Source organism: Polyergus mexicanus, unplaced genomic scaffold, assembly GCF_030449975.1.
Source record: "Polyergus mexicanus isolate NDT 795.1 unplaced genomic scaffold, iyPolMexi1.0 SCAF_15, whole genome shotgun sequence".
Classification (NCBI taxonomy): Eukaryota; Metazoa; Arthropoda; class Insecta; order Hymenoptera; family Formicidae; genus Polyergus; species Polyergus mexicanus.
The window spans coordinates 7,142,028-7,154,767 of record NW_027223335.1 but is presented as its reverse complement, the minus strand read 5'-3'; the positions used below and the strand labels follow the sequence as shown (position 1 = coordinate 7,154,767).

General features: G+C 36.6%; 1 protein-coding gene across 4 annotated transcripts in view; it reads right to left on the bottom strand.

The window, feature by feature from the left end:
• Positions 1-5,926: 5,926 nt before the first annotated feature.
• The window catches only part of LOC138939733 (E3 ubiquitin-protein ligase Rnf220), a 174,647-nt gene continuing 167,833 nt past the window's right edge, over positions 5,927-12,740 (bottom strand). For all 4 annotated transcript variants that reach the window (XM_070307829.1, XM_070307831.1, XM_070307828.1 and 1 more), the window contains 5 exons: positions 11,729-12,000; positions 10,867-11,137; positions 8,815-9,281; positions 7,476-7,550; positions 5,927-7,026 (listed from right to left, as the gene is read on the bottom strand). In XM_070307829.1, coding sequence (XP_070163930.1) covers positions 6,955-7,026; positions 7,476-7,550; positions 8,815-9,281; positions 10,867-11,137; positions 11,729-12,000 — 1,157 coding nt within the window. In that variant the 3' untranslated portion in view covers positions 5,927-6,954. The remainder of the gene's footprint in view (positions 7,027-7,475; positions 7,551-8,814; positions 9,282-10,866; positions 11,138-11,728; positions 12,001-12,740) is intronic.

Here is a 12,740-nt window from a genome sequence, read left to right as displayed (position 1 = left end):
TTTTAAATCTAATTTTAAATCTTTTTTTTTAAATCTAATTTTATAGTTTCGGAATATATATTTTCATTTATTTGAATTTTATCTTAATATAAAAAATAGCAAAAAGGAAGGAGCAATTATAAAAAAGATAATATTTGACATTGTATAAATACTTTAATAATTTAATTAATGATTTAATATTATTTTAATATTTTTTTAATATTGTATATACTTTTTTATATCTTTTCGAAGTATTATTTTATCGTCTATATTAAATATATATGTTTTTTTTCCTGTCTATGTACAGATTCCGTCATATAAATGATAAGCTTTTATTAAGATTCTGGATTGTAATATTTTCAAATCGATATTTTAAATTAAATTATAAAAAGTTAGTAAAAAAATATAGCACATACAAAATAGCTATTGTCATATGACAATAATTAATCATTCTAAAAATTGGAACAATATCCATAATTTGATAAATCTAATCTAATGATGTTCTCAATTTTTTTTGAATTCGTATTCATAAGTCGGATATTAGATAAAACCAAGCAAATAAGCATAAACAAATATCAGCGAACAAGCATAAAAAGATTAATTATTAATCTCTTTTTATATTTTTTTTCTAAAATAATTTTATATATAAATAAATATTTTTTAAATAATGCTTCTCCCTTCACTAATAACGCTAACGTTACAGGTGCAGCGGCTACCGTCTTATCGTCTCTTATCGCCTCCAATTATCCCACGCAAGCAGAAATCGAATTTGACAAACTTTTCTCACCTATGCGCAAAAATATTCGGTCGGCCGCACGTTTCTTGTTCTCAATCCATGCACGCGTTTGCGCGTGCTCCTTTATTCTCTCGGGAGAGAAATTCATAAACAGACGAAGCGTGGTGTAAAAATAAATAAAAAAAAGAAAAAGAAAAGAGAGAAGCGAATACGAATGGAAGGGAGAGCGGCTTTGAAGAGGTGGAGGGGCTCGAGCGACGAGATGGAACGACGCGGTGAAGACGTCGCGAGAGTGGAACGCGCACCTGGAGCTCTCGCCCGGCTTTAGCGGCGACGCCCGCCAAAGGTGCCGTACGGTGAGAGGACCGTGCGCCGAGGACGGGAAGACCTCTCAGACGCGGTCTGTCCCCCCTTTGTCGGAACGGTAGGCGGCAACGAGCGCGATGCCAGTCGAGTTCGCAGGCGTCGGAAACGGGTGCCGACTTGCGCCGTGTTGCGAGCACAGTCATCCCTTCCGCCTGCGGGACTTGTCGAGGGAAAAACACGCCCCGATCAGCCTCCAACGGGGGGTGGGGGGGGATCGACGACGCCGCGGATGCGGCCAGACGCTTCCGGACGGCTGCCACGTGTGGGTGCACGCGAGTTGGGGGTTCGGCGCCAATTATCTCTTGTATCTTGTATCTGAAGTCGTACGACTGTCAGACTCAACGTCGTAATCGTGATCATGATTCCGCGGTTGGTTCGAATTGGGCGATATGATGCCTGATATGATCATTTGATCATAAATAATATGATCCAATCGTTTTACTTACGATCAATGACGGATTTTCCATCAGGCGCAGATGCCTAAGCTTAGAGTCTTGATCTTTCAGAAGACCTGCGAAGCGTCTCACAGAAAGCCAAAAACTGTCATTACTTATAATGCCACAGATGATCTAATATATCGGGCAATTTATCCAAATTTGCGTTATAGGAAGATTTATGTACTATAATTGTTATTCAATATTTTATTATCAAGTATCAAGCTGCAGGTTCCGGAAGATAGTCTATAGAATTAAACGCTGTGTTTTTTCAGAAAACTTATAAATTCGCTCGCGCACGATAAAATTTTATTGCTCAAGTGATATAGATTATTTTAGAGACTTAATTTAAAATGTATTGCAAGGGGTAAAAGGAAACATTAATTTCTTTTATCGCATCCTTTTTTGTATTCGATTGCTGTCATAATTGATCTAAAAATCTATTCTTTATAGCGAGATATAAATTATCATATCAAGAGATGCGGAATTTTGGAAGAATGCAAAGATATCGCTTGAGAAAACAAAGAATATATTCAATATATGATCTATCGGTAGATATATTTTATAGTTGATATACCCAAATATTTTTTGTACATAACATATATTTTTTTTAAATTAGGATGTGTCGTGAAAATTTATTCTTGGTATAAGACAAAAGGCTGTAACAAATCCTAAAATATAAAAAGTATCCCGAGTTTTTTTTTATTTTTTATGATATCTTTTAGATACAGCTTCCTTTAAACATTTAGACATCTTTTGAATGTTTGTTCGCGCATTTTGTATTTTTCCCTTATCCGCCATTATTACAACCGCTTATCTTATCCATCGGCTCACATCTTACAATAAAATTTCTTCTTCCTGCATTCAAAGTATCGCCGATACGCTGAGCGTTTTCATTTCTATGCAGCGAGATGGAATAGAGTTCAATGACTCAGAAGAGGACGGTGGGAGGGGAGAGAATGTCTCTCTCTCTCTCTCTCTGTCTCTCGTGGCATTCCGCGGGATTTACTGCAGGGAAACCAAGCTTCTCGTGCTTGATGTAGGAAAATGCGTTGCGACGCGATAGAAAATACGGTAGAGAGAGGCGGAGCTTTCACAGTTTCCACCTACGAGCCCATCTTTCGGAAGGTATGTCGTTGGATCGGATTTTCCGGACCTTTTCCGTAACCGCGCCTTGCTTCATCTCTCTCTCTCTTTCATTTTTCCCTTCCTACCACCGCCATCCACCTCCGGGAGCGGCCCCGACATTTTCCTTCATCGACTATCTCTTACCGATGACGGTGAATCCATCGGCCGGATTTTTCTGCAGTTCACCTTCTTTAGAACACATTTACGATAGGAGGTAACTTGAAGTGGCTGGTAAGAGGAGTGCTAAATGGGAAACGTGATACTGGTTGGATCTCGAAACGACCGATCCAACAGACGCGAATATGATTAGATTAATGATAATGATACAACTAGAGCGCGCAAGAATTGGAGCGAGGCTGGGAAACATCATTAAGCTACTTTGGAATGACGGTTGTGTTTGGAAAACACAATATAAATCTAATAGGTTTATTTGCGTCTATCGGAAAGATTATTTACTTGTGATTCATTTACGAATACACGGTCATCAATTTGTTCACCGAGGCAATCGAATAATAAATGTTGCTTTGAATAATAAGTTCCAATGATTAAGTTTACTATAGCGATCGAAAGATAATTATATTTCCTCTTTTCCTTTATCTTTATTCATCTAATATTTTTAGAAAATTGATAGTGAAATCGTAGTTATAACAGAATAAAAGTTATAACTTCCTAATCGTTGTAACATCTACCGATTAAACTCTAAGATCGATAATCAATAAATATTATAAACGACATCTTATTTAACGCGTAACGATCTCTCGACGAAGTAAGAGAGGACTCCATAGACACTTTCTTTTTGTTGCAAGGGGCTGCTCTCGCATACCGAGCCACCATCTTGTCGAACGACCTCTCGTCGTTCTCTTGCACCCCCCAAATGCATCCCGCCTGCGATCCCCAGATTGCACCCTTCCCCTCTCGTGACCGCCGCGCGGATCCATACGAAGCGCAATGTCGAGCTCCACCTTCGCCGCCACTTTCACCGCCGTCGGCTACCTCCTCCACTTCCGTCTTCACCATCTCCACTTCCGTCGCCGCTTTCCGTTCCCGTCACCTATTACGTAGCTCGTAAACCCGACGCGCCATTTTGCGTGACCCTTTTTCCACCTCGCGCGATGACCTCTCCTCGCTCTCCCTGTGACCCTTCTCGCCCGGTCCCGCTTCCGCTTTAATCAGAGCGTTTCTTCAGAGCGGTAGCGCAGAGATAAGAAACGGAAATTAAACGCTAGACATTTGCAAAACTCGCAGCGCATAATGCGATTTTTAAGAGATCATCCGATTTTGTTTACTGAACTGAATATTAATATACCAATGCAATTGAATTTTATTCGCGTTTCAAGGATAAAACTTGAAAGATTACTTTCATCTGTTTATTTATTTCAATTTTCCGACCGTAATCATATTTTAAAAACATTTGGCTCTTGTTTGAAGGATTTGTTCATTCAAACGAGTTTTAAAATGCGATGTTTGGCGATGAGTCTAAAGTTTTGAAAGTCTTTCCGGTTCTGTAGCATACTGTAGCGATTTCTCTGTATCTATTTTCTAATTTATTGTTAAAAAAAAAAATCAATTATATATTTTGAAATATTTTATTAATAACATTAATTTACGTTTTCATTTTCAGAGAAAAAAGAAATATTGTAGAAAAATGTTATTTTTTAATGTCTTGTGGGGTTTTGTCAGGATAGCCCGTGTATAGGATGAGATAATATAAATTGAATTAAACAGACAAATAGGCAAGGAAGGCGAATGCTTTTATTGCGAACGATTTATTTGCGAGGATGTTGTCGCCCGGTCGCTTATTGCCCATGTCGATCTGTTATTGCCGATATCGCTGGATTCTCGCTCCGAGGCTCTTCTTATTGTTCTTGCGACGAGGAATCTTTTTGAGAGCGAGATCTGGGACTCCGAAATCGCGGATATTTATATTCTTTCTGCGCTAAGTGTATCCCCGCTCCCTGAGGTCGAACCATTCGCCGGGCGATAAATAACAAAGATTTGATTTGTTAATTCGAACGTTCGAACGTGCGCTATGTCTCGAATCGAGCTCTCGTCGTCATATAATATCAATAAACAAACAATAATGTCCCGGACAAAACGCTAAGTCGATATATATATATATATATATATATATATATATATATATATATATATATATATATACACCAGGTATATAAATATGAAACCGGAATTTTTGTATAGAAAATACACGTTTATTGTATGAAAATGATAAAAAATATTTTATTCGAAGTATTGCCCATTGCTAGCTATACATTTTTCCCATCTCTCTGACAATTTGTGGATGCCACGCCAAAAAAACTGTTGCTCTTTGAGGCAAACCAGTCATCGAGCCATTTTCGTACATTTTCGTAAGAAGTGAAGCGCTGCTCAGCAAGTGCGTGTCCCATCGATGCAAATAAGTAGTAATCGGATGGAGCCAAGTCTGGTGAGTAAGCCGCATGCGAAAGTATTTCCCAACTAAACGCCTCAATCGTTTCCTTGACCGGTTTTGCTGTGTGTGATGGTGCATTATCATGAAGCAAAATCACTTTGTGTCGCCTTTTTTGATATTCTGGTCGTTTTTCACGCAAAGCTTGATTCAAATCGATCATTTGTTGTCATCCTCATCCAACAATGTTTGCAATTCGCTGTCTTCAAACTTTTTCGGTGGTCTTGCACGTTCTTCGTTTCTCACGTCAAAATCGCCACTTTTGAATTTTTTAAACCACTCAAAGCACTGTGATTTACCAAGAACATGCTCACCGTAAGCTTCGACAGGCATTCGATGCGATTCTGCAGGAGTTTTCTTCAAATGGTAACAGAAAATCAATGGTGTCTGCAAATCGTAGTTTCCAGGCACAAAATTCGACATGTTCAACGCTATTAAAATCTATGCTGTTGTATGAAACTTGTATTGTTGTGAGTTGAAAATCTTTATCAGATGTCAAAACAAGAAAATGGCGCCAATGACGCGGTTTGACGGTAACTACATTGACAGCTGGGGCCATTTATGGGCAAATTCCGGTTTCATATTTATATACCTGGTATAAATATAAAAATTATATGCCTACAGTCTTTTAATTTTTCTTCCTTATGATATTTAAATATAAAAACTGACGCAAATGGCAATTCAAAAATAATATTATTTTGCGTATACATACCTGTCGTATCTTCTTTTCTGACGAAAATATGTGTATCGTATTTGACCAAGGAGAAAAATAATTCATGACAACACAGCGTATAATTGTACATTCCATGATCGTTTATTTCGATTACAGAACAGCGATCGGGGGATTTACTTTTCTCTTCTTGATCCGTTTAGTGTATTTACATTTAGTTCGCTGGTGCATCGCGAGACACTGGTTTGGCGATGATCTAAGTTTCGGTATAATTATACCGAACGGCCGACGCGTCAAAGGCCGATCACTCAAAAGAAAACTTTGTTATGTAAAAATTTTGCCGAAACACATTATAAAGGAAGATTATTATAGAGATCGGCTTTCTTTCGCGTCGTCCTTTCGCGTAATCTTAAGAATCTGTGAAATCTCGTTTGTCAAACGAAGATATTGTAGAGCGTATGACGCGCGCGACTTTCGTCGATGAAGATCGATGACAGTTTTACCATGTATTTAACAAACGATGACACCTGTATCCGTTAATCCAGGTGTATATATATATATATATATATAAAGTTTATAATACAATGTGATGTAATTGCTGACGCTCAAAGAATTATAAATTACATTTGGAATTACATAAGAAAGTAATTTTAATATATTCGTGATTGTGAACGTAACGAGAGTCATTATCGCAAAAGTGTTTAAAGTATCAAAAAAGCAAAAATTAAAAGATCATAATCAAAACGGAATACATCCCATTTTGACAGAATCGTAAAAGTCAAGAACAAATCGATGCATCGTCAAATTGACATTACGATAAGAAATTGTTCATAATCGCGCCTTTGACGATACGTATAGAAGAAAAACGAAGGCGAACATCACAACTTTTCGGAAGAAACGGCGAAATGTATATGGTAAATGAATAGAGTCGCGATAATTATTGAGATGCACAAAACTTTATCGGATGATCTTAGATTAGAGCAACGCTCGGTGTTGACGATTGTTAAGAACTAACGAAGTTAATTTACTAGCTACTATGATGCATAAACGTACATATTAATTCTAAAGAGTTAATTTACGTAACGCAAAGAAATATACAAGTATTTACAAGAGCGAGACGCGCTCGCTAATAACATTGTCCAAGAATTCCGATTGAACCGCGGATTGCTCATAGGGATGCGTCGAGCTGACTCATTCACATATAGATGCGCCTTAAATCAGACGGTGATGTTATCATGTTGCATTGCGGACAGAGTTTCTTCGCGCCCTGCAACAATGGCAAGAGAAATCTCATTTCTCGATCGATCTCAAAACTGGAATCATCATCTGACCGTTCGTTTATTTAAGATGCTTTTATTTATTTAGTTCGGAGGACTAGTTTGCAGAATAGAAAATGAGAAGTTAATAATTTTACATATATTAATTTTGACATATGCTAATTTAAGTGAATTTTATCGATTAATGATAAAATATCAAAATAATTATATGAAGGACAATTTTGGATTTAGACTTCGATCTATCAATTACAATCATTTGACCTATAGTAATATGTAGAGAAAATATTTAAGAACATGCCCGATTGGCTTAGACATGTTGCGAATATAATCCAAAAATTCTCTTCTCCGGAAGGATTTAATTTAAATATATGTGAAAAATAATTTAGAGACTTTAGTATATATATATATAATATATATTATAAAGAGAAAATAGACCTACCAGCGTATGCAGCCAACATTGCTCGCAGTGCACGTGCCAACAGCATACCGAAGTGACTGGCTTCTTATATTGTTCCTGAAATCGAAGGATTTTAGTACCTCATTAGATTAATACGGAGTCGAATGGACGGTGGTAGTTAAATCCGATTCGACTTTTCGTGGGCGACGAAGGCGCAACAAGTACGAATAAAGTAGGCTTAACGATTGTGAGATCGAGAGTCGAATCGAGCGTTTAGCTAACACTCGTTCTATCTCTCTCGGCGGGTCTCGTGAAATGAATGAAAACGATTATTATTAATGGTCGTCAGAATAGGTAAAGTGGCAAACCATATTTTCCTTCCAGGAAAATACATTTGCTATTAACTTATCTTGGCAGATAACGACCGCTGATCGATACGCTCGAGCCTTTTACTTCGCTACGATCCCGAGATCACCGTCTTATCTCGCGCGACCAGTTACTTCGTATGATTGCGAACCTAAATAACGAAGTACGACGAATACGGGGACAGGTAATATTACGTCTCGGACGATGGAAATACTCGACGGCGATATTAAGATGTAATGCTCCTTTGCTACTTCGTTAATTCGTACGACCAGCGTTAAAGAATAATAATATTCGACGATCTAAATATTTCAGGCAGTCGATGGGAAACGCGGTGAAATTTTATGCGCCGCCACTTTACAATTATTTACGAGTTGTGAAACACGCGTTGTCAAATAATACGGATAAAACGCGACGAAATAACACGTATAATGTAATATTACAAGGACATGAAAAATGATATAAAATACGATAAACGCGCTGTTTTTTTCGACCCATTTTTCACATGTTTCATTCGATTTTTCACATATCGAAACCAACTAATTATTTATAACGACAATTTAATAACGATGACTCGATTATAACCGGCAATTTTTATACGCGGCTGTTGAATAATCATTTTTCAAAGTCTAAAACGAAATTTTTATTATTACGTTCGCAAATTATTTTTCGTAAATTATTCCAACACGCTACATTATTCCTTAAAAATTCAATTAGCAAAAAAGCAGTACATTTTAATTTTAAACTTTGTTCTCCTGCCTTGAAAATCTAAAGCGATAATAAGCGCATTTCTAATGCTTATGTATTTTCGTCCAAATATTTTTTTAAAATAACATGTTTATATTATACGATTTATTTTTATAGAGATTATCGTGTGTGTTTATACAACGTTACAGATCTACTCGTCTCTTCTCAGAGTTAAATATTCAAGTGTCTCAGTCAGAGACACAATTCAATGACACGTTACCATCTTATTTATCTTTATTCGGATTAATCGAGTGTTCGTTAATTAACTCACCATGCAGATGAGACACTTAAAGAGTTGCCCCCGCATCTCGGCCTCGAGCTCGCGGATTCGGCCGCGAAGTGCCTCCATGACTGGCGTGTCGCCGTCTCTCCTGGGCGACACAGAAGCGCCTTCGTCGGGATCGTTCTGCTGAGTGACGGGTGTCGTGGTGCCCGGTTCCGGCTTCACCTCGATCAGGCCCGTTAATCCGGAATCCGGGGTCAACTGTTGCGGCGTTTGCGGCGCGTTTGGCGAAATGACGGCTTCGCGAAGGGCGTCCCGTTCCTTTTGTTCGCGCGGCGTGCCGTCGATTCGCGGCGCGATCACGTCCGCCTCGGAATATTGAGCCGGACCGAACTCGGCGGCATCGTCGCCGTCGACTACGAGATCTACATCCTCGTCCTCCTGATTGCTGCCTGCGCCCCCGCCCCCGACGCCGCTGCCGGAGCGATTGCTCGAGGAAGTCGCGAGACCTGCGGCTGCGAAGCGAAAAAAACGACGAGCTCTTAGCACGTCGATGAAGATCGCGGGAAAGCGTAGAGTTGAGAAAAGATTACGTAATCGGTTATATACTCTTCCTAAATAATATTTCCTTTTATACAGGGTGTCCCATTTTAAAGGACCCACTCAAATATCTCAGAAACATTGCGTTAAATCGAAAAATGTTTCAAACAAAAGTTGTGTGGCTTCAAGGGGGCCATAAGATGGTGACAATGATTTGACCTTGGAAAATCATTTGAAGGTCATGTGAAGGTCAACTTTAAAATCTTAAAGGGAAACCCCCATTTTTTATTTAGTATTCTTGTAGCTGACATCGAGAGCTTTCCAAAACACTATAATAAAGTATTTTTTTATTAAGTACTTTTGGAGTTATTTTATATTTTAATCTGACATATTTTGATATAAAAAATTAAATATCTCATAAAATATTTAGTTTTTGATAATTTTCTATGTACAGAATAATGAGACAAATCAATTAGTATAAAAAAAAAATTGTTTTTAAGAAAATTATTTACAATGTATTTTTTTAAACAATTATTTGTTTTTTATGGCACTAATTAATTTGTCTTATTATTCTGTACATAGAAGTATTATGGTAAAATTATCGAAAACCGAATTTTTTACGAAATATTTTATTTTTTATATCAAAATATGTCAGATTAGAATATAAAATAACTCAAAAAGTACTTAATGAAAAAATACTTTATTATAGTGTTTTGGAATGCTCTCGATGTCAGCTACAAGAATATTAAATAAAAAATGGGGGTTTCCATTTAAGATTTTAAAGTTGACCTTCACGTGACCTTCAAATAATTTTCCAAGGTCAAATCATTGTCACCATCTTATGGCTCCCTTGAAGCCACACAACTTTTGTTTGAAACATTTTTCGATTTAACGCAGTCTTTCTGAGATATTTGAGTGGGTCCTTTAAAATGGGACACCCTGTATATCGCATTATGATTTATGTAATAAAATAATTTGTGTGTCTCTGCAATAACATGCTACATAACAAATTATGTTGCTGAAAGAGAAAGATTAAATGCGTAATTATGCAATATAGAACCAACTGCAATATTCAATCGATTGCGATTTTAAATCCTGTTTTATAAAACGCGTTTGAGATTTAATATCAATTCTAGACTTACAAAATGCAAAGAATGTTATACTCCAAAAAATTATCTAAGATTAATCTTAATTTAGTAATTATTTTTGACATATGTACATATGTCAAAGCGTCGATACAATTTTTCTCAATAAAACTGTAAATTCGCAGATAATGTAAAGCAAATTTTCGCTCTATGGAAATTCAAGATCTACTGAAATAAACGTTCTATAAAATGTTTGTTCATGTCAGAATACAAACTCTATCATACAATTCATAATTATCGAACACATGTTCATTTTACGATTCCATGCGCATTTAACGCTCTACATTGATTTAGTACTTTTAAATAAATATAAAACATTATATGTGCTTAATAACCGCAAATTTAACGCATATATTTGCCCTCTTCTGCGTGTATAATAAATTCGCGTAATTTAATGCAACAAATGTACACTCACCGGAGAATCCACCGACGAGCATAGAAGAGGCACGCACTCTTCTCTGACCGGCCCATTCGTATTCCTCAAAGGTCTCGGCATCACCCTCGACGTCGACGTCCTCCTCGTCGAGATTCGCGTTTTGTCCGGCCGGGTTCCCATTGTTCTGCTTATTCAAGCATCGATCGACATGCTGATTCAATTCCTCCGGGGTGCCAGATAATCTCTCGCTGCAAACCGGACAGGATGCCTCGTCCGCTTTTCTCTTCCGATTCTTAACGCGTATTCTAGCCTGCAAAGAAAGTATAGCAAGATACATATATTATATCAAGCGATGCAGTAGCATCGTTGCAACGCCAAATGCGTAAAGAGCAACTGACTATGCGATTATATTGACAGAGTATCAATCGAGAGATGCTATTAAGCATTTTAATTTATTCGGATTTCTTATATCAAATGTATTTTAATTAAAATATCTCTAAAACTGGAACCATAATAAAAAAAATCTAATAATATTTTCTCATATAATCTTGATGTACGGTTTCGATTGCGATCAGTTCAAATTGGTGTAGTCATTTCTGAGATCTCGAGATTTAATTTATAAAAAATGATAAATTTTTCTTATTCTCGATTAATCGATTTGAATCTCTAGAACGATTTCAAAAAAATTAGATGAAAAGAAGATATGTTAATCTTTAATATATATAAAAAGAAATTATATGTATCGATTCGCTTATTAAGGATTAATCAAAAACGCGAAAATCGTATAATTCTATATCTATGTACAATAATAATTTTTCCAGAGAGAAATTAGAAACACGTATCATTAAATATTAATCAATGAGAGATTAAAACAATACACACACTAAAATCAATGAATTACCTGTCTATTGGCCTTAATCCTCTTGTACGTCTCCCATCTACCCTGAGGGGTACCGTCTGCCGCCGATGGGGCGTGCAACATCGGGCCATGGGGATGATCTTGGGGATGCGTCGGCGGCAAGGTTGATCTCGAAGATCGAGGTCTTGAAGGCGTTGTAGAAACCTTATACAGTCGATCGAGTTCTTGAGCAAAATGCTGTTCTAATTCTTGAGGCCTCACTGTCACTCCGCATACTGGGCAGCAAGATGGATCCGAGGGAAATTTCTTCTTGCCTAAAACAGAAAGATATTCAAAGTATAATTAACAATTACATAACGAAATTGTTTCTATCGTGTAAATATCTGGTTATCGTGTCTATCTCTCTCAAGCTTAAATTGTTAAAAAATTATTCATCACAGAGTGATAATACCTCGTAAAATGGTATAGAAAAACGTGTAAAAATTTTTTTAATATTTCTTAATTTATTTCACCGATGTGCTACACAATATCATCCTAATATAGTTATATATATATACAGAGTGGGACATTTATATTAAGTCATCTATATAATATAATTTTAGTTTTATTTTCTTTACACCAATTGATGTCTCTCATTTTCTGATTTAAAAATATTAAAGTAACATTATTGCAAAAGAAATAATTTTATGAGATATTTCATAGTTTATGTAAAATTATGTCGAAGTAAAGTAGTAATAAAATAAAGTATAAAATATCTCGTAAACTATTAAACTTTTGGCCATCATAACCCTATAACTTTTCATGCAGAATATTGCAAGGAATCGATTTAAAAATTCGAAAAAAAATTGAGGTGTTTCCATTAAAAAAAGCAAGATTGACATTGAAATCTCCGAAGCGCCTCCACCCAAGGTCAAACTAATGACACCATCTTATGATCCCCTTAGAACCGAACAACTTTTGTCTGAAACACTTCTTTCTATCTTGCTTTATTTTTTAGATATTTAGGTGTTTCAATATAAATGCCCCACCCTGTTTATATATATATATACACAAT